We start from the raw sequence: 21,826 nt of genomic DNA on the forward strand, positions 1-21,826 counted from the left end.
ACTGTTCTTTTAGGTTATTCCAGTTAATCCGGACTTTCGTTAAACTGGTCAACTTATCCCCCATTAGTCCAGATTAACGAGGATTTACTGTACTCTCTTCTCAAACTAAAATCTTATTTGGAAAGTTGCAAGTTCATATCCGATCGCTGAAAATTTTTTTTGTGGTTTTTTACCTGTTTTTCTACACAAATACTGGTACAGTGCTGTATGTCCAGTTCTGGGGCCAAATCTGGTACTAATGCTGAGAAATGAGAAATTATTAAGAACATACAACAGTGACAACACATGAGATAGGCCACATTAGATTAGATTTTATGGATGAGAATATGTCACACAGAAGTCTAGTTCTGAGTTCCCAATCTCAAATGTCTAATCGAGTTGATGTCATGAATCCACCTCAAAATAGTGCATCCTTGTGTCAGTAACATTATAAGTGAGGGCCTCCTCGATAGCATTGTCACTTTGTAATTAGAGATCACAGGTTTGATTCCTGATGGAGGCATGTAATGGTTTGGATCCCACTTTAAACGGTAGGTCAGTCCCAATTAACCTATCTGTGCTTATGTTGACTTATAACAAGCTTTGACATTATAAATGACTTTGTGTATGTTATTGATTCATGTAGTTTGTTTTTGATTAATGAAGCATGGTACTTGCATAATTCATGCATTAATGTCAATGTTGACCTTAATTAGTACGTGGCTTATTTGCATCTTCTCATTCAAGTGAGATGATAAATTTTTGCATTGAACCAGAGGAAAATATCATACATTTACTGGAGTTTCCAGGTTAAAGATTTGAAACTTGGCAGATTAAAATAAAATATCGATGATATTAGCTTTAAAAATTATTCCAATTGTTACATTAATCCAAGCTTCCCTACAACAGGAATAGGACATATTAATTGGAACTCTGTTGGTATCACTCAATATCCATGTTACTGTAATTTCTACTGATCTGATATTTTATAAATACTGTACCCTGTAATTTAGTGCAATGCTCTTGCAGTTTTGTTATATTTTTAATGAATATAAAGGTATAATTCACCTGGTTTTGTAATGTAAATGTTTGCATATATTCTCTGACCACAAATGTCAAGACTAGCTCAAGATGATGAATTTACATGTGATAGGGGAAGTAGATGGAAACATGTGTGAAACAACATTATAGATTTCAGATCAGTATGTTTTTGGTTGTCTTGGTTTCTTATCACTCACTTCGTTTGTTTGTGATTGCATTTACAACTCTCAGCTCCCCTCTTAATGCATTTCTTAACCTGATTGTCGTATCTGTTACATCCCTATTTTGTCAGCTCATGCACACTTGTGTTATTGGTTGCAACTAGGCAAGTGGATTGTACACTTTATTTTATGAATACAAAACCTATTTCAGTTACCCAGTTTTGTACACATTACTTAAGGAGGCGAATGAACCATTCAAGGTCTTCATGATATTTTATCTCAGCACTGTATACCAGTACTTTATTGTTACTTGCAGGAACTTTCATGTTGATCCATCCCTATGAACTTAATGCTAAAATAGTTACTGTATGCTTTATGTTCCAATGCCATCAATGAATCAACAATACTATTCATTCTTATTTCTCATTATGGACAACACCTCAACTTCAGTTGCTCAGTAATCGCTTTAAAATTCCTAAATTCCATTCATTGTTTTTTCTTGTAACAATTGCTTTTGGCATTTCCAGCATTGTTAAAAAATTCAAAATATACTAGTGTCTTTACTAAGAACTGTGCTATTTCTTTACAACTTGATGAAGCAAAGCCTTGAACATCCATATGTTAATCAAATACCTGCAAGGAATTTCAATAAAATAGCTTACAATTATGTTGAATGTATTACTGAAAAATTAAATTTTATTGTGACATTACTAGCTTCAAGAAGACCACTGCAAATGATCACATCGTCAAAACAACATACATGTATAACATTGATTTGTTTCTTGTTTTTTTTGTTTTTTTCATAATAACAGTGGTATATTCTGAAAATTAAACGTGGTTTACCACAATAATTTGTATTTATTGCACATATATATTTTATACTAATTACAAACAAATAGAACACCAATGCAAGCATACATGTAAAACAAAAAACAGAAATCAAAACAACTTCACATTTTCCAGCAATTTAATGAAAAATGTTTATCAGTGGTAAACGAGGTAAAATGGGAGAATACTAACTAACTCTCTAGCCTTCTTAAACATGAAAGTTTATGGCTGCAGAAACAAAAGCCTTCCATCTGCCCCTATCCTGGGCAAGATCAATCCAATCTTTTCATCCTTACCTAACAAGGCTCTGGCATCTGGACGTACGGCCAGCATAATTCTCTTAACCCTATGTGCGTGTTGTCCTGTGTTTTGTTCTTATGTGTGCCAAGTGCCTCTTTACAGCCTCAGCTTTTAACCCAAGTAAGAATATTTTAGTCCCTCGGCATTACAGTTATATTATATTAGTTATATTTTAGTTATGGTAAGGGGCTGGACACTGTATACTGGGATGGGTGCTGACACACCCAAAATTTCAAATTCAATCAATCTGTTTTGCATCCTTACTGATTTCCTTTAGGTCCATCTCAATGTTATCCCTGCACCTTCGTCTTGACTTTCCTACAGGTCTCTTACCATCAGGTTTCCCAACAAAAATCCTGTAAATGCTTTTTTTCCTCCCATTTGTGCATATGGCCTGCCCACCTTAAATCTTCTTGATGGGAGAATACACTACCTCATTATAAGTGACTTACAAAATGCCTAAACTGTGCAGAATGTTTATCTTTGGTAGTACAGTAATTCCTTTTATATATATAAAAAAAAAACACTGAATATAAAATGCACGGCATTTGTGAGATGAAATGTTACTTATGGATCAAAAATGTAGTTCCTTGGCAGAGGTTGTCCCCAGTTTGAATCCCAGCCTGGGCATGAGGGTTCTTCGTGTGTCCCTTCATCATCATCACCTCCATCATATCATCACTCATCAAAAGTAGCTGAATGTGAAGTAACATAATCCAAATCAATCAAAAACCTTGGTAAATGCTTTATACACCCCTACCCACCTTGAAAATGAATGTCAAACTAAAATTATGAACTTCGCACATACATGAAATTCTGGTCCATTTCGATGTCACACGATACCTTTCAATTTAAAAAAATGAAGTTGATTCCAAGATGGTGTTCATCTTGGTATCATGGCCTGTGTGGTTTTACCCCTTACCCATATCAAGTTTTGCGACACTGGATTGATTTGTATCACTTCGTCTGTCTTTTATAGGGGTGGTTCCAAACTATTGGGACACCACACAAAATGACCAATTATGCGAGAATGATTTGAGTTACGGCAAAACTGAGCACACAATCATGTTTCTTGTTAAATAACATTGACTTGAAGATGGACCATCTTGGTAGGATTGCCTGGATAGTTTTATACCTCACCCAAGCCACATCATGTTTTTCAACATTAGATTTGTTTGTATCAGCTCATCCATCTTTTAATGAGGTGGTTCTTAACTATTAGCCCACCTTGTATACAAATGTATGTAAATATTTTAAAAGTGGGAGGTGATCACCCTTTACTCACATGTGGCCAGATTTATTGTAAGTTCTAGCTGCATAGGGGCCAGGAATTACTATGCCACACATGCGTAATTATAATCTTACAATCTGGAGAAACATCAACAGGAGAAGACCAAAGCACACTTAAAACATTATTCATGTTAGGGGGGAAAAGAACGAGGTTGATAATGAGAAGACATAAGTGAGTTACTAAATTATTTCTGCGAAACTTAGTTGTAAACGTTCTATTAATTTTGGTGGCCTCTGCCACAATCCACTTGGGAACTCGTTGCTTCACTGCTGGGTTGACTTTCTGTTCCTGTTGTTTCCTCGCAGGTGCAACAACCTAACCAACACCACCCAACCAGCAGCAATAAAACAAAATGGATTGTCTTCCCTTACCACCAGCAGACAACATCAGACTGCCTGGCCAAGACCCTGATACAGTATGACATCAAACTTGCACACAAACCAGTGAACAAAATAGCAAGCACCCTAAACAAACAGAAGAGATTTTTTCTTTCACCACTTGACAAGCCGGAAGTATCGTAGCGTTCCTCTGGACGCGGGGATCTTAAATAGGGATGTACTATTAGAACTAGTTGATGGTAGAGACAGCCCTGAACGGGCAGGTACAAATATCTAACTATTCATTCAAATAGACTCATGATTCGTTTCTAGACTGAATTGAGCAATGCAAATGGCAGAATGGGTGTAGACTAGCTTACCCTGTTCGGTTTAGAAATAAGACCAGTAGCTCCTGCTTCTCCGATGATTCCAGATTAAAAGACCTCGTGTCGCTCTCATGCGCACTTATTTAAACACTCGCTTGGCCTCTCGTCACCTCTTACCAAAGGCCAGTGTTCTTACCATTTCCTGTAGAATGCTTATTCTACACATTCTGAGCAGGAGCTGACAAGGTCTGCCAGGGTCAATATTTCTTAATCGAACGGGGTATGGTACGACACCCCCTCTTGCAAGACAATTTCTAAAATTGAAATTGTAGTCATGAAAAGTTTAAATTGAACCTTCTGCCATTCACCAAAATTTAAAAGGTTTTTGTTTATTACATGAAAAAAAGTTACATAAAATAAAATAATAACAAAAAAATGTCGGAGACCCTTCACCGAAAATTAAATGGAACAGAATTAAGCTCAAGCTTGAAAGCTGAAAGAAAGTCCTATGTTTACATTAGCCACACGCTGGAAGAGTCTTTCGTAATCAACAATGCTGAAGGTTGGTCAACATGCGATATAAAGTGTTGTTTGCAGGTCCGTGGAGTCAGCGGAAAGTTCAACACACTGCATCGTAACGCGATACATGCGACTTGCTTCTGAACAAGTGCTAAATAAGCACAGAACATAATCCGTGAGAAACTTTAATGCCGCATGCTCGCAATCTTCCGCCTCATCAGGATGACAGTTCGAGGCGAGAGCAAAGGACCGTGGTAAACACCAAACTCCACTGGACTGCGCACAACCACACGAAGATTAAAAAATGGATGAAGGTTATGTTTGCACTTGCCACTGACGTTCTTAGCACACTATGTGTGCACACTATGACCTGAGAAATGAGACGGCAGGGCAGTCCAAATACATTCCAACCCCGGAGTCCTGGGGTACGAAGCACTGTTCTGTGACATACACGGTCCTTGACCGATCATTTTCACTGGGGGACCGGATTCGAATCCCGGTGTGGAAAGTTTCGGAATACTGGTCAGCAAAGGTCAGATGAAAAGACGTGGGCCGTGGGGCGGGCGAACACAGGGTAGTCCATGGGAAGCCACTCCAAGTAGCGGTTCCAAGCCCCAAAATATGCCTTGTCCAATGGCGAACACTGGGGGGATGTTAGGATAGGTGAAGGACATTGCCTGGCCTTACAGAGCAAAAGGGGACGATGTACATGAAAGATGTTCATGCTTCTTCTTAAGGGGGTTAGAGTCGTGGGGGGGGGGGGGTTGCTCTGTAAGATGACATTTCTTCTGATGTTTCTGACGCTGTTCCAGTCCTGGGATGTCACTTGGAATAGGATTTTCGGTGCTGCTACGTGACATACACCGCTGAAAACCAAAGGAGGCTGGTGAGCTCCAAAGCCTTCAGGAATGCGTTCTTCTTCCGGCCTCAAAAAATCACTGGACTTTTCGAAATTCCTTGAACTCTTGGAATTCCCGAACAGGGAAGGAAACAGGTTGGACATGGGAAAACTACATTGCTCTCAGTCATTCAATATTGAAAATATATAAAAATGTGTAAAGTAATCGTCTTCTATAGGCAAGTGAAAATCATGAGTAAAGATAAGTAAACTAAAATAAAATAAACTGCCCAATAAGTGATATAAATTATAAAACAAAGTTTGAATGAAGGCTAAAGAAAATAAAAGGCGGAAAATGTTATTTGACGCCTTAACACTGGAACACCATTAAAATGAAAATCTAACTTCATCAAAAGTAATATATGTATATATTGACTAAATTATATATATATATATATATAGCCCCTGGCTTCTCCCAAAATATAAAATAATGTGCAATATAAACTAAAGTTATGACATGGCACTAAATGCCCTTTGTTGGGACATGATCAATATACAATAAAATAAACGAAAATATCTAGGTTTAAATATTGATAAATATATAAAAGTAAAATGTAGATGGTATAAAATATATCCCCTGGTATCAGAAAATTAACCCAACGAAATCCATTAATATCATGTCAGAAGTGTCAAAGCATTGTAAAAAATGAGGAACTGACGAAAAAAAAATAATTAACCCAAAATTTGGTAACGTCACAGCTGTTAAAACGGACCTAGCCACAAGTAAAATAAAAGAGTAAATGACATGGCTCCAATGACGTTAAGATCATTAATTACGAAAGATACATAATAAAATGGATGAATAAATCAAGGCGACATAGTGACGCATTGTTTGCGCTTGCATACGCCTGACGTATAGCATAAATAAACAGTTAAAATGAAGTTCCAAATTAGTAATAGGATAATAGTAACGGGAAAATGGGACAAAAATATTTCATGAAATTTGGGTTCGTTCGCGATTGACTGATTTAATTTCTCCATGGCCAGTCGAAAGTCAGTCCAATCAGGAAGAATTACATTTGAAAAATTTACAGAGGTATTAAAAAGTGGAGAAATTGCTCGAATAGCTATTTCTGTATCTAAAACTCTACGAGTGTGGATGATTTCATCATCAAAAATCAATTGATCAAAATTCTTATAATTACAGAAAAAGGATGTTCCTTCAGACACTGTTATTGTTTTGTGTGTATTTAAATTGCCGTTTAAAGTTTGTGATTGGAGGAATTTACCTGTGCCGGAAACTATCACTCCTGTTCGAGTGCGAACTTTCGTGAGGTGGCCCCCGACGTTAGATTTTATTTCCGTGGAGCAGGAAATAGTGGAATTATGAAATAGAATATTTGTTAAGCATTTTATATTATCGTGAATTGAAAGTTCCGTATGAATACAAACGTAAATGAAGGAATTAAATTTACAATGACTATCAAGAATTTCCACGATTTGGGTTTGACCATTATGTTCCATTTTATATGATAATTGGGGAACCTTAACCCGGAACCATTTATTATCAACAAAAGTGCCAACATTTATAGTCCGATAAACGGGAGAAATGGCGTTACGTAGTAAATTGGGAGTTTCTAACAAAATATGAAAAGAATGAGTGGATAAGTCATAATTGACAAGGTAGACATTGGTTAAAGCGTAGAAGAGACCGAGATCCGTCATATACAGGGTGTCCTTAAAGTCAGAATGAAGACTGAGAAAAACACGGAGCCAATCGGGAGAAATCATATGATAAGACAGTTTATTCATCGATAGATCGGTTACCATAAAATCAATACGGGTAAATAATTCTGAAGCGTGCAAAAGTGCCATTAGGTGCCTTTCTTCCGTATAGATGTCACAAAATTTCGAAACTAAATCCGCTTTAAGAGCGATAAGAGAACGTTTGAAGATTACCAAAATGTTATTAACAACTCGGAAAGTCTGGATTTCGTCTTTCTTCATTTCCTGTAATTCTGCCTGAATCTGATCTTGATTATGTTTTAGAGCTTGAACAGAAGAGCTAAGGTGATGAATTGAAAAGGAGTTATAAATTGAAAGACCCGCCGAAAATAAATTCATTAAATTAAAAAAAATCGATCTTTTCCCTCGAGTGCTCCCAGATACATTTTTCCACACCCCATGGCAATTCGGCCGGCTATCGCTGGTTTTAAAACGACAAGGGAGGTAAAGTGAAATTTCGCGTAAATATTGCTGGATACGATCATGGGTATCATTTTGAATAGCTGACCACTTAACACAGCCTGAGTGGTTATCAGTCCGAATGTTAATATCAATGTGAATATTGGCGGTTGTATATATGTAATCGGAACTGTGAACCATAAGACCTTGTTGTTCGTAAAATAAGCCCAACCCACTTACAAAAATATCCTCATTTTCATTTGCAACTGTATATTGAAAAGTGGGAAGGGTTGTCAGGAATAGAAAAAGACACCTCCAATAAAATTGCGCGATGTCAGCCATGCTTGGTATCTGGAAGGGAGAGTCAGCCATGCTTGGTATCTGGAAGGGAGAGAAAAAAAAATGTTTGTGACGTGAACAAAGTGATCTAAATAAACTAAAAAAAATGGAAAAAAAAACGGTATAGAATACTAACAGAAAAAAAATCAAATTAAAATTGCTCAAAGCAAACCATAAACATCCCGGGTGTGACCCTAGGAGGTTGCCTGGGTTGGTCTTAAAACCGTTGGCAAAATAGGGGGGGGGCGCATTTGTCTCTCTGAGGTAAAAAATGTAAATTTAAAACTGAAACTAATCTGGGTTATTGATTTAGAAAACATTTCTTGGCTATCTGTGAAGTAAATTTACGGTTCTGAGAATAAAGGAAAAAAAAATATAAGGCATTGCGTTAAACAGAAAAGAGGAAAACTACTCTACGTCATGCTATAGCCCGCCGTGTATTTTCTTTGTCACTTAGCATAAATGCTCGCCGCGTAAGAAATTACACTTGACCCATAACAACTGTAAACGTCTAAATCCACTCTTTTGAGGTTTTAGCCTAATAAGGTAAACAAAAACTACTTTTTATGGTCGCCTTAGGAAAGAAAATTGAAACGGAACCGTAAATGAACATCATGACGCCGGGCCGGGAGAAAAGTTTAGGATTTCGTATGATATTACTTCAACTAAAGTCTATGACGTGTGGGAGAGTAAAATATAAGCACAATTACTCGCTATTACCTACTTTACGAAGATTAACATGAAATTAATCTGTAAGAGGTAATTAAAGTTCATTTGGGAAACTTTGAAAATTCTGATGGGACGAGAAAAAAATCGCATAAATAAGCGCCCTTGAAGAGGCTACTATTCACACCTCGGTTGGAGGCTACTAAGCCACCTGAGTGTAAAGTTCATCTACAACAAATTCCGCATCCATCCCGACACTAGACGAAAGGAAAGGTGTCATCAAATTCTCTCTCTCCGAGACTGAAATAAGATATGTGTCTTCCGCTAACTCGAATGTGGAGTAGAAACTGCGCACCGAAGTGGTAACTGCGAGGGAAATGCAATTCAGCATAAAGCAGGAACTCGAAGAGTCTAGCTAAAGACATCGTTCATCTCTGCTGGATGTGTGATCTGAGTCGGGAGGGGGGGGGGGGAAGGGGGAAAAGTATATGGCGGCCGTTCTGGATGGGCGGAGCCCCCCGTGAGTGATGACCAATAACAGGAACGTGTTCTTTCTCTGCGAGGAACACGACGATAGAAACTTAGGACTGGTAACGAGGGAGGCGGTGCCAAAGAGCAAATAGGAAGAGGAATAGAGTACCTTTCATGAACTTTTGGTTCTTGATGTACCTGGATTTCATCGAGACAGAGAACCAGAGGAAAATAAAAAGAAGGAGGGGAAGCTTGCTCGGCGCCCCAGGCTAGTACGAACTCGGTTGCATAACGGCTAGGGGAGTGCGTGGAAAAGCAGCTTGATTATATGTCGTCATAAAACATGTTTTGAATGAAAGGGACAATTGGTTCAGAGTGGGGCTGGGGGTCGTCGGTTCGAGACACATCTACGTTTTGTGTTTTCACCGTAACTCCTTTAACTCTTTTTACTTTAACAGGATTAGTTTGAACAGAGCGAGATGAGGTGTTAACATCATCTAACTTTAATGGATTAAGAGTTTGACATGCAACATTAAATGTATCTAGACGGACGGGAGGAATTTCAAGTGGGATAATTACGTTTGAAGTATCTGCTTGGTCATAAAAGGGGTCTGGAAAGGTAAAAACTGACTCAAGATTTCGACATGTAACGGGTTGGGTGGGACCACTGTGCCAAGAGTCGCTATCCGACTGGGATATATTTAAAAATTGTACACTTGAAGACATATTTACTCGTTCCATTTCCCTTGGGCAATTATTTTCCAAAACTTTTAACTTTTTACATCTTCGCTGACAACAAATGAAAGCAATAATTAACATACAAATAAAAACTAGTGTTAACGTAATTACTGAACAAATGATGTACGGGTATTGGAAAGATCTGATGACCACTTCCTTGAAGGATAGGGAATTGACATGCGAGATAAATGCAATTAAAATTAATAAATATAGGAAAAACTGCATCTTGTTGAAATATGTAGCAATTATTGAACCTAAACTTGCTAAAATGACCACAACTGTTATTTTTAGTTATTATTGAGAATAAATGAATTACTTTTCGGCCAATAAATATCAAATCAATAAATTTGATAAATCACATATTTTTACACAAAATAAATTTAACTTAAAATTTTCTCGGGTATTTGAGTTAGTTTTTAGAAACAATGCAATTAGTGCAATGTAAATAGGAATTATTCAAGGAGGGGTCAAGAAGATAAAGTCAAACTGTCGGCCAGGAATAATTTTAACTAAAAATAGATAAAAAAAAATATCTCGTCAAACGTATGAAACTTCACACCTTGCTTATTATTAGCACAAATTACATGGTCTAAATGAGAACTTGGTTCTCTGCTTCATTTTAGTCGGCTTACGCAGACTTCTTTCTTTATTTAAGGCTAAATGTCACGGGGACATTAACATTTCTTACGTTATTAACTATAATAACGGGTCTTTTCACATACTACCGGTAGGTTTAATATACACAATAGAAAAGACAAATATACACTAGATAACGCTCGTGCCGCACTGTCGTTGCTTTAATTAACTAAATGAGCTCACTGACAACATATTTAATTATTTTTATAACTCATGCATGGATGGAAAAAATGCACGTATATTTCAGAGCGTGTTTATAAATAACTTCATATATAAAACATGCAACTGCCTAACAAAATAGTTTTACTTCTACGAGAAAACAACAATGGTGCGTACATTAGGTTTTATACGTTTGGCGAGAAAACGAATTGACGTATTGATACTTATAGGGAAATGGAACGAAAAATAAAATTAAAATAAAATATAAAAATTATAAAATAAGGTCCACACAGAAAGTAAACAATTACGACATGTGCTTTGGTCTACGTATGGGCGGTTACTGGTTCGAAATCTTCCTCTTGAAGAGATACGATATTCGTTTCTTCCTCACCCCCTGAAGGGCGGTGATAGCGTTTTAACCTCTGTACAGCCACTAAATCGGACACAATCTTGCCGCGTTTGTTTTCATATTCCACTAAATAGGCATTGTTATTTTCCTTTCTTACTATTACCGCGGGCCCAAAATAAACACCTGAAAAGCACTTAGCCGTTTTTGCCTTCTGAGTGGGGTTATATAATAATACCAATTCACCAGGAGCGTAACTTGTTGCTTGATGACGTCTGTCATAATACTTCTTTTGGGACTCAAATCGTTTACGTAAATTTTCTTGAGCTGCGTCTCGTGCCTTGTTTAGTCTTTCAAGTTTGTCTGTATTCGCACTATTTTCGCAGGGATCTGCGTGAAGCATACTTTCCCAGGGCAGACGGGCTTCGAACCCATGCATGAGGTAAAACGGACTAAAACGAGTGGAATCGCCGCGCGTAACATTATACGTAAACACAGCTGGTTGTAGATAGGTAATCCAGTCATCATGTTTCGGGGTTACAAAATGCTTAATTATACTTTGCAAAATACCGATACCTCGTTCCTCTAAACCGGAAGTATTATGGTGATACGCAGTAACAAATTTTAACTGAATACCGAGTTTAGCACTAAGTTCTTTAAATACAGAGGAATTAAATGAACCACCCCTATCACTGTTGATAATTTTCGGACAACCAAATCTTAATATTATGTGCTCGTAGAGAAAGTTAGCAGCTGTTTGAGCAGTGGTATCGACCACAGGAGCAGCAATCATATATCGGGTACCAAAATCCATGCATGATAAAATGTATTTACATTTATTTGGGCCACTGGGAGGGAACGGTCCCGCGAAATCTATAGCTAGGCGTTCAAAAGGGCGACAGCTTGGAAAGGTCTGGAGTTCACCTTGTGGCAACCCTGTAGGGCGCTTGTTTGTTTGACAAGATAGGCACTGGCGACATTTGTCCTGTATAAAACGTTTCATATAGGGAAAATATATGCGATTGAGCGCATTGTAATATGTTTTAGTAAACCCTAAATGACCACCACCTCACGGGTGAGAATGTAATTGTTCAACTACAGTATGACGTAAGGACTTAGGTATACAAAGTAATTTCTTACTTCCCCCACCCATCTTATGGTTCCTGTATAAAAGACCATTTTCCAGCACATAATAAAAAGCCTGTCTTTCGAAGGGGGATTGGGCGTCATCTGCCCCCTCCAAAACTTTTATGATTTCTGAAAAAAATGAGTCGTCGCGCTGGTGTTTTCCCACATCTATTGATTCATCCTGGAGGAGAAATATACGAGGTTCGCCCAATTCTGGCGATTCGTCGTCCGGGGGGTTGGTTGATTCCCTGCTAATAGCGTCGGAAATATTTTGTGTAGATTTACAATGAACGACCGTGAAGTCGTATGAATCAAGCTCTGCACTCCACCGCGAGAGATTCGAACTCAAATTACGGGTGGTACGCAAATAACTGACTGCTTTATTATCTGTTACAATTTCGAAATGTTTCCCAATTAAATAAAACCTAAAGGTTTTGAGGGCATACAGAACCGCTGATAGTTCTAGTTCCATGATGGACAATTTTTCTTCTCCTTTCTTGAGTGTTCGACTTGCATATGCTACAGGAAGGAAATCATTATTTGCATTTGGCTGTGTTAAAATAGCACCAAGGCCTTTCAGACTTGCATCACAGTAGAAGCGTGTTTCTTTAGAAGGGTCATAGGGTAGCAAAACTGGTGCAGTTATTAAAGCGTGTTTTAAGTTTGTAAAAGCTGTTTCTTGGTCCTCCCCCCATACAAATTTTTTGCCTTTGCCCAAAAGGGACTGGAGAGGTTGGGCCTTCTCTGAAAAGGATGGGACGTATCTACGGACATATGAACATAAACCTAAAAATCGTTTAACTTGTTTTGTGGTGGAGGGGGTGCGGTAAGTCTTAATGGAAGAAATAATACGGTCACTCAAGCGTAGGCCATAACGACCCACCAAATGTCCAAGGGCGAGTATCTCAAAATAACCAAATTTACATTTGTGTGGAGAAATTTTCAAGCCAGCGTTTTGTAGACACTGAAACAATTTTTCCAGTGTTGTCAACATTTCATTAAAGGTATGGCCCCAGGTAAATAGATCATCCATATAGAAGGCGAAGTTATCACTTTGCATTCCGCTACAAGCCAATTGAAGTGTTCGATTCATCGCTGCTGGCGAGGTAATATGACCTTGACTTAAAACATTAAATTCAAAATGACCTAGGTTGGGAATAGAGAAGGCTGTGTACTGTTTACTGTCTTCTGTGAGTGGTATTTGAAAAAATCCTGAACGTAAATCGCAACTAGAATAGTACTGCTTTCCCCCCATATCGTGCAAGATAGACTGAATGGAAGGCATGGCCATCGCATCGAACACAGAGCGTTTATTCAAAAAGCGACCGTCTTGAATAAAACGGTAACTTCCGTCACGCTTTTTCACAAGAATAACTGGTGAGTTATAAGGACTTGTACTATCCCGGATTATTCCCTGTTTTTTCAAATTCTCAATTTGTTTCTTTATCTCTGTTCGCAAATGTACCGGGATCGGATATTGCTGCTTATGGAACGGCGTAGGATCAGAAAGCTTTATCCTATGTTTGTAATTGGTGGCAAGGCCCATGTCATTCTCGGACCAACTGAAAACATTTTTGTATTTTAACAAAAGCTCTAAAAGTTGATTTTTCTCATGTTCCTCCAATTGAGGATTAATGTCAAATTTGGATATATCCACTTGTGGGATATCGTCGTTTTCTGATTCTTCCTTTGTTAAATTAATTGTTACAGAACTATTTTCCTGATCCACCGTTGCCAACTCACAAGATTCTGCGCCACCGATCCGAGTACCTTTGCGAATTACAATTCTATAATTCAAAGGGTTGGATACCCAAACAAGTTGTGTAGCAGGGTTGAGTATCGACCTTGGTACCATTATGCCAGATTTAGCCTGAAAATTTGCATCCGGCTCAAGTAAAGTTAAATTTTGATTTGCTGTATTGACTAATTTTAAAGGGATGCACAAATGTGATCTTGGTTTCACAACAATTCGTTTAGAAGCCACATATTCAGGTTCAACAGTATGTACCAGCAAACCTGCCAATTTAACGGAAACATCAAAAGCTTTCTTCGATTCAAACCGAATGCGGTTGCGTGGGGGAGTGCCAAATCTGCTCAAAGCCAATTTATTGCTTTCAAAATCTAAAGTTGCATTTTGGGCTTTTAGAAAATCATTACCAAGGATGGTATTATGACCAAAATCTTGTATCACCCTGAAGGGGTGCCTAAATGTAAATCCATTTAGAGAAAAATCTAAAAGTACAATTTCTTTAATTGTTAGACAATTATTCGTGACACCTTTAACTAGAGTGTTGATTTTAAACCTCTTAGCATGGGCAGGAATACCCTTATCACTTGTTACACTTATTTGGCTCCCACAATCGACAATAAACCTTTGACGTTCCCCGTTTACATTGGCATTTATATAAATGAGGTCTTCAGACGGGAAAGTAGAGACTAAAATCTTTTTACTGCCCGCAGGTATGTCTCCATTACTTGCGGTTAATTGGCGTTTAAATCGTCTGGATTCTGAAGACAAAATTCTTGGTGGTGATTAGGAAAACCACATTTATAACAAAGTTGTTGGCCACGCCGGTCACCTTGATCGGGACGACCGCGGGGGGCTGGTGAACCTCGCCCCCGACCACGCTGAAAATTGGAGCGATTCTGAAACCGGCCCTTGTTTGAACGGTAGCCTCTACTTCCCCTGCCCTGAAAGCCTCGTCTGTTGTTTGAACCACGATTGTGATTAAAATTACCCCTTTGATAATTTTGGCCTACAGTTTGAAAATTTTCGTGATCGTGTGGCTGTATAACTTCCTCGACTTTTAACGCTAGGTTGCTAACCTGCTTAGCCAAAGCTTCTACAGCGGACGGTTCTGAAGTTGGGAGAGACGTTTGTTGTCTTTTGACAAGGTCCAATTCAGCTTGCAAGGCTTGCAGCTGATTAGTCATGTCGTGATTAGCCCGAGGTGCTGATTCCGGAGCAACCGCCGTCGTGCTAACTACGGGGTTCTGGTGAGGAATGCGCAACTCAGCAGGAGACGGAAAAAGAGTTTCCTTTTGAGCCGAATGCAAGAGCTCTTGCACCGTTCTACGGCGCATAAGGAACTTTGCTTTTTCATATTCCTTGAGGTCTTTCAAAAGCTCCGGAACTGAATTATATTGTTTTTTGTATATCTCCCTGATAAATTCCGGTTGAAGACCTGCGTTTATGTATTTAAGCTGCTTATTCACAGCCATGTTAGGGTCCATCTTAAACAAGAGGGTTTGCTTGTCCCTAACATAAGAGGATACCGGTTCATCGTCCCTGTGGAACCGATATCTGATCTGCTCCTCGATCTGCAGCTGATCAAGGGAGCCTGTGAATTCTTCAATAAGTTTTTTCTTGACGTCCTCATAGCTGACTAAATTGACGCCTGGTTGCTGGCTAATTGCATTAAACCAGCGGAGGGCTGGGCCACATAACAACGCCGGGAAAAGTTGCCGTTTTTTCGTCTCGTCCCAATTGTTTAGAATCGCCGCACTTTCGAAACGATCTATGAATTTAGAAACATCCTCCCCCGAGGCACCCTGAAACTGAATGCTCTCGAACATGAAGGGATGAACAAAAGGTAGTTGAGCCATGGTGGGTGGGTCCACAAGAACTGTGGGACGATTATCAATTTGAAAGTGAGCCTGCGCGCGTGCGCGGCTTCTAGTTAATGGAGGACTTCTGATTGGGGTGGATGAGGCACAAGGTAGGCCCTCCACATCAAAAGACGGACCAACAGCATTATTGGCAAGAATGATGAGCCTATCCAATGTGGTATCAAGCTCGTCCTCCAACTCTATAAATGCATAAGGCATTACTAACAATGGTGACGTACCTTATTTTTTAAAAAAAATAACCCCCCGTTAGTAAAAAATTCCGCGAAGAAACAAGTCTAACATGATATTAATGCATTTCGATTTGCATTTATTTCAGAGTGAAATAAATGAAAAATTCCGCAGCCTACCCTTTTAATTTTCATGTCTGTTTAGGAAAACAAGGCATGACGCTTTTCATTTCCAAAAGAAAATGAAAAGGCCCGCATCAATCCACCACGTAGCGTTCCTCTGGACGCGGGGATCTTAAATAGGGATGTACTATTAGAACTAGTTGATGGTAGAGACAGCCCTGAACGGGCAGGTACAAATATCTAACTATTCATTCAAATAGACTCATGATTCGTTTCTAGACTGAATTGAGCAATGCAAATGGCAGAATGGGTGTAGACTAGCTTACCCTGTTCGGTTTAGAAATAAGACCAGTAGCTCCTGCTTCTCCGATGATTCCAGATTAAAAGACCTCGTGTCGCTCTCATGCGCACTTATTTAAACACTCGCTTGGCCTCTCGTCACCTCTTACCAAAGGCCAGTGTTCTTACCATTTCCTGTAGAATGCTTATTCTACACATTCTGAGCAGGAGCTGACAAGGTCTGCCAGGGTCAATATTTCTTAATCGAACGGGGTATGGTACGGTATATGATGCCCAGTGTGAGTGCAACTCACATTACATTGGCAGCTCCATCAACGAAAGTATACAACATCACTTAACTGATGATGATGATGATGGAAAGAAAAAAAAACTACCAGATTAGCAAGGCACCTTCAGTTTAACAAATATAGGCTCCAAAAAGTTTCAGTCAGGCATACAGCGTACACGCTGATTGACACCAAAATCAAAGAGACGCACACATTTTTTGCACTTTCCACATGATCTGTATATCAACAGTGTTCAGGTGCATCATGTGTGGCTCCTGCTATTGCAACAATTTAAACCTATTACACGCAGCAAACGAACTGGCTACACCAGTGCTCCTAGTGGTAACCGAGGAAACAATAGGGACCGGAAGTCAACCCAACAGTGAAGCAACGAGTTCCCAAGTAGATGGTGGCAGAGGCCACCAAAATTAATAGAACATTTACAAGTAAGTTTCGTGGTAATAATTTAGTAACTCACTTAGGTCTTCTTAAAACATTATTTTCTCTTCCTCTAAAATTTTTAGGCATTTGATTGATGATGATTGAAATCTGTAGACAATTTTTGGCAAAATAAAATTTACATACAAGGAAAGTCATTAAATAACAGAAATGGAAAAGTATAGACAACAGCAAATCTAATTTTGGGACACGAAATGGCTCCTAAGGAAAAACCCTACATAGGAGTCATGACAATTGTGCTGTGCTGTATGCACCTGTGCAGTAGCTTCTACGTCGCCGCTGTACTCTCGACTTGCAACATGAAAGTGCAATGAAACATCATTCATATTTTGTGGTCATAGGGTGTGAAACAGTCTGAATTCTACAGAAGAGGGGTGTAAGGGGTGACCTTCCACATAGTACACCCAAATGTCAACCTCACTTCCACGTCAGTACACCCTGGACTGAAGACTAACGAGGCTCTGGCGACTGGCCCCATGGCCAGTATAATTTTGTTTGTATTGTCCTGTTCTTTTGTCCTTATGTGTGCTGAGTGCCCCTTTACAGTCTCAGCTTTTAATGGAAGTCAGAACATTTTAAGATTTTACTTACGCAACGTTAGAGTTGTTCTTCGTAAAGGTAAGGAACTGGATGCCGTATCATGTGACGGGTGCAAAATAGCCTCATTGCTGATGCACCCAAAATTTTAAAATCATAATCATAATCTACAGAAGAATGTAGAATCAGTATTGAGACAGTTCTTTGAGGGAAGAATGTGTTAGTGGGTGGAAAGATTTGAAAACCGAAGGCAAATTTTAATGAACAACACTGAAGTAAGACTGGTCAGTATGACAACTGAGACTGGAACAGCAGATCGAGCAGTGGATCTGTGACTGCAGGCGAGGGTCTATTGAAGAAATTGCCATAGAGTTTAACATGAGTCATGACTGCAGGGTCAGAAGTTTGCAGATGAGAACAAGGAAATGAGGGTGGTGCATAGTTGCTAGGGCCACACCAAAATGCTTTCCCTAGAGGCATCTGGGAACCAGGTGTGTTGCGAAGCAGGGCAAGTATGTATAAATTGATAAATAAAAGAAGAGAGAGAGAAATAATTTCTGTATGTACTCTTGTGAAACAAATTATTGTAATAAAACTATTTACTAACTTTCCCTCGTATAATGATTGTGATACCTGGAATATATTTCTGTATTGAAAACCTATGCACAGGAACAAAATAGACATTTCACGCAGTGATAACTTACTGAGATGTTGCATGAAAATTATGACAACTAGGAATCAATTGTGGGTTCTATGCCATTCCATGTCAACACTCCATCACTTTTGTTTCATTTTCCTTTGTTTTCCACTCTGGTAATAATAATAAAATTATGAAGATCTAAGTTGAGGATATAAGTTTGCAAGGTAGATCAGTAGTACAGCGTTGACATGGAATGATAAACCCAACATTTTTCACTAAGTTGTAGAATTAGAATATACGAGGCACATTTAATAGGAAAGAACCGATATTTTATAGCAAACAAGAAAGTAAGTGTAGCAACATTGTATTAATGTTTACAAACACGTACAGACAGATCCACTTAATTTTTCAACATAGTCACCAGTATTTTCCAAGCACTTTCTGTGCTTTTTTATACCCTCTGCATAGAAATTCGCTACCTAGGAGTTCAGCCAATTCAACACCCCAGTTTCCTCAAATCGTTGAGATGAAAGCCACTTTTTTAGGTGCAGGAAGAGGTGAAAATCACTGTATGCAAGGAGGTCCTGACTTTACCAGGGGTTGGGGGGAGGGGGATCAAAAAGTTCCCATCCGAACCCTTGAATCATCTGGATAGTGAAGACAGCAGTGTGTGGTCTGGCATCATGGAGAAGCACAATTCCTGAATGCAACATCCCACATCGTCAGTTTTGTATGACACATCTGACTTTGTATAGTGTTTCACAGTACGCTTGCAATGTGATTGTTTTCCCTGGTTGCACGAAATCCCAGAACAATGTTGCCATGATTTTTTGTGCAGACAGAGTTTGCTTGAACTTTTTCGCCTTTGGTGAATTTGAATGACGCCACTGCATCGATTGTTGTTTGGACTCGACATTGACTTAAGAAATCCATGTTTCGTTACTTGTAACAAAGTGGGTAAAAAATTCATCACCCTCTCTGTCGTAGCGATCCAAAAATGCATGTGCTGATGTCTGTCGGTTTGTTTTATGAACGTCTGTCAATATTTTGGGGACCCATCTGGCACACAATTTCCAATATCCTAATGTGTGTGGAAATTCGATGCTCAGAGTGCTAATGGTGAAGTGACTATTTTCTTGCACTTTTGCATTCACAGGCTGCACCAGGTCGTCAGTCTGCATGCTCGGTCTTCCATTCCTCTCTTCACTCATTACACTGTCACCATACACATCACACAATTCTCGTTGAATTTCAGCAGCATTTTGACCTTTGCCATGAAGAAATCGAATCACAAAACGGACTTTGCAACTTCCGAGATTGTGCATGCACCTTGCCATTTTAACATGCTCTAACACACACGATAATGAACAGCTGACTAGCGAAACTATGGATGCTGGGTTGCCAATGGACCAAGTGTTGTTACTGCGCAGGCGCGATCTGATCACTGTTGCCAGTTGGTTCTTATAAAAAAAATCTGCTCTTTTTTTTAAAAATGTGCCTCGTATTACTATGTTCATATTCTTTGCATTATTTTTTATTGGACTTATAATAACCATACTTCCTGATGATATTTCTGAAAATTATTGTTGATTTTCAGCTACTGATGAAGGAGGTGAATCATGGAAGTACAGCCTACGAGTAAGTATTTTTTATTGTAATTTTGGAAATTTTGACATGTGTTCCATAAAAATAGCACAAAGTGTGTTTATATTTTCTTGATTCCTTTATTTTTTATGTATAGATCTAGCTATTATTAAGGCACGAAAAGTATTAGTTCATTGTAAATATTTGTAATATGTGTTTAAAGACATTTAACTGCAGAAGACAAGGAGACTCGGTGTATAAGAATAATCTTGATTGAAAGAACTCCTATAAAATTTTTGCTGATACCAATATAAAATTCACTTATGTCAGTAACTGACATTCTACCAATCCAATATAAGATTGTTCATGAAACTCCATAATTAATGTATGTAATGAAGTGACCACAATGTTTTTTTTGCCTTTGTAAAAGAGACTGCCTATTTAGACATTTACTTTACAAAACCAGAACATGTGAATTATATGTTTGTAAAATTAAAATAATAAAAAAAGTGGCAGACATTTGCACTAAATTACTGGCTATGTATAGATAGAGTGTATCAGTAATGTTACTGATACACCAAAATGCCAACAGTGGTCAATTGTGATAGAATACTCATTAGTCTGTCCCATATATATTGAGTGTATTTTACTGTTGGTAGATATTATACAGGGTATTAAAAGATATTGAACCAATGATTGATTGGTTGGCAGACAAGCAGGCTTAAACAATTGTGATTTTTACTTCACAGACCCTGTGGGCATGTGAATAGTTAAATATGGCTAAAACTCTGTCATCTATACAAGAGTTCAATGTTATATTATAAGAAATCTGAATGAAAATGGCGCAGCAACTCTGGAAGTGCATGGGGTATTGGGGTAGACATGCAGAACACATGTTGAAAAAAAGAGTTGAAGTAAAATAGGTAATAATATATTGGTTCCTGCAGAATACGGCAATTATTGAATCAAGTTTTAGAAAACTGATTACCTCGATTTCATTCTGTAAACAGTAGGATTTATTTTTTGTAAGCACATTCTATAGACAGAAGTTAACCAGAATTGGTTATGCAGTTTTACACGAGATCTGAATCACAGATTGATCACAAGCACCTTGATTACAATGTAACTGCACTTGCCACTTCAATTTCAAGATCTTACTGCAAGTTAAACAGTGTTAGCAAGAGAGGGTCAAATAATAGATGACTGCTTCAAGTGAACTAGCTATATGAAATAACTTACGATTCACAAAAGATATATCATAAAAACTAAACTCATGGTTCAACTGCCTTCTAAGGGTCGGGGCCTGCCTGAGTTGCTTTTTTATTGGGTGATACTTGGTCAATTCAAGTCCCATCTTCACTGTTTTCTGGCTTTCGAGACTGGAGTACTTATTTTCAAGTAGCTCCCCAATTGTCCTTATGATGCTGGGTCAATGCCAAAATTATGATGGCCCCTGCAAGAATCTAATCCGACCACTCACGCCAAAAGTGAGTGCACTACCCATTTGGCTATGCATAAACCTTGAAGATGTATCATATCTTACTGAAAATGAGAAAATTCTATCTCTACCAGGTCACGTCTCATTACTATCACACACCCTTGGACATGCAAACGCTGATGTCATTTCTCTTTGGGGATTCCCCACTGGCATAGTGGTAATACTTGTATTCAAAGGGTTCATGGGTCGATCCCCACCAGATGCACATATTGATTTGGATCCCACTTTAAAAATGTAGATCAAGTCCGGTTTATGCTATTTGTACATAAAGTGGATTTATAACAAACTTTGATGCCATCTTCCTTTAGTATCCCGGTAGGGACATTATGAAAAATGTGGGGAGGCCAGGGCTGGT

At 38.6% G+C, this 21,826-nt stretch overlaps 1 protein-coding gene across 5 annotated transcripts in view; it reads left to right on the plus strand.

Annotated features, from left to right (window-relative positions):
- The window catches only part of Impbeta11 (importin beta11), a 96,998-nt gene that overhangs the window by 35,971 nt on the left and 39,201 nt on the right, over nucleotides 1–21,826 (plus strand). For all 5 annotated transcript variants that reach the window (XM_083118418.1, XM_083118417.1, XM_083118415.1 and 2 more), the window contains exon 9: nucleotides 19,987–20,027. In XM_083118418.1, the coding sequence (XP_082974544.1) occupies nucleotides 19,987–20,027 (41 nt within the window). The remainder of the gene's footprint in view (nucleotides 1–19,986; nucleotides 20,028–21,826) is intronic.

The sequence above is a fragment of the Lepisma saccharinum genome, chromosome 3 (assembly GCF_977018435.1).
Source record: "Lepisma saccharinum chromosome 3, izLepSacc3.1, whole genome shotgun sequence".
Taxonomy (NCBI): Eukaryota; Metazoa; Arthropoda; class Insecta; order Zygentoma; family Lepismatidae; genus Lepisma; species Lepisma saccharinum.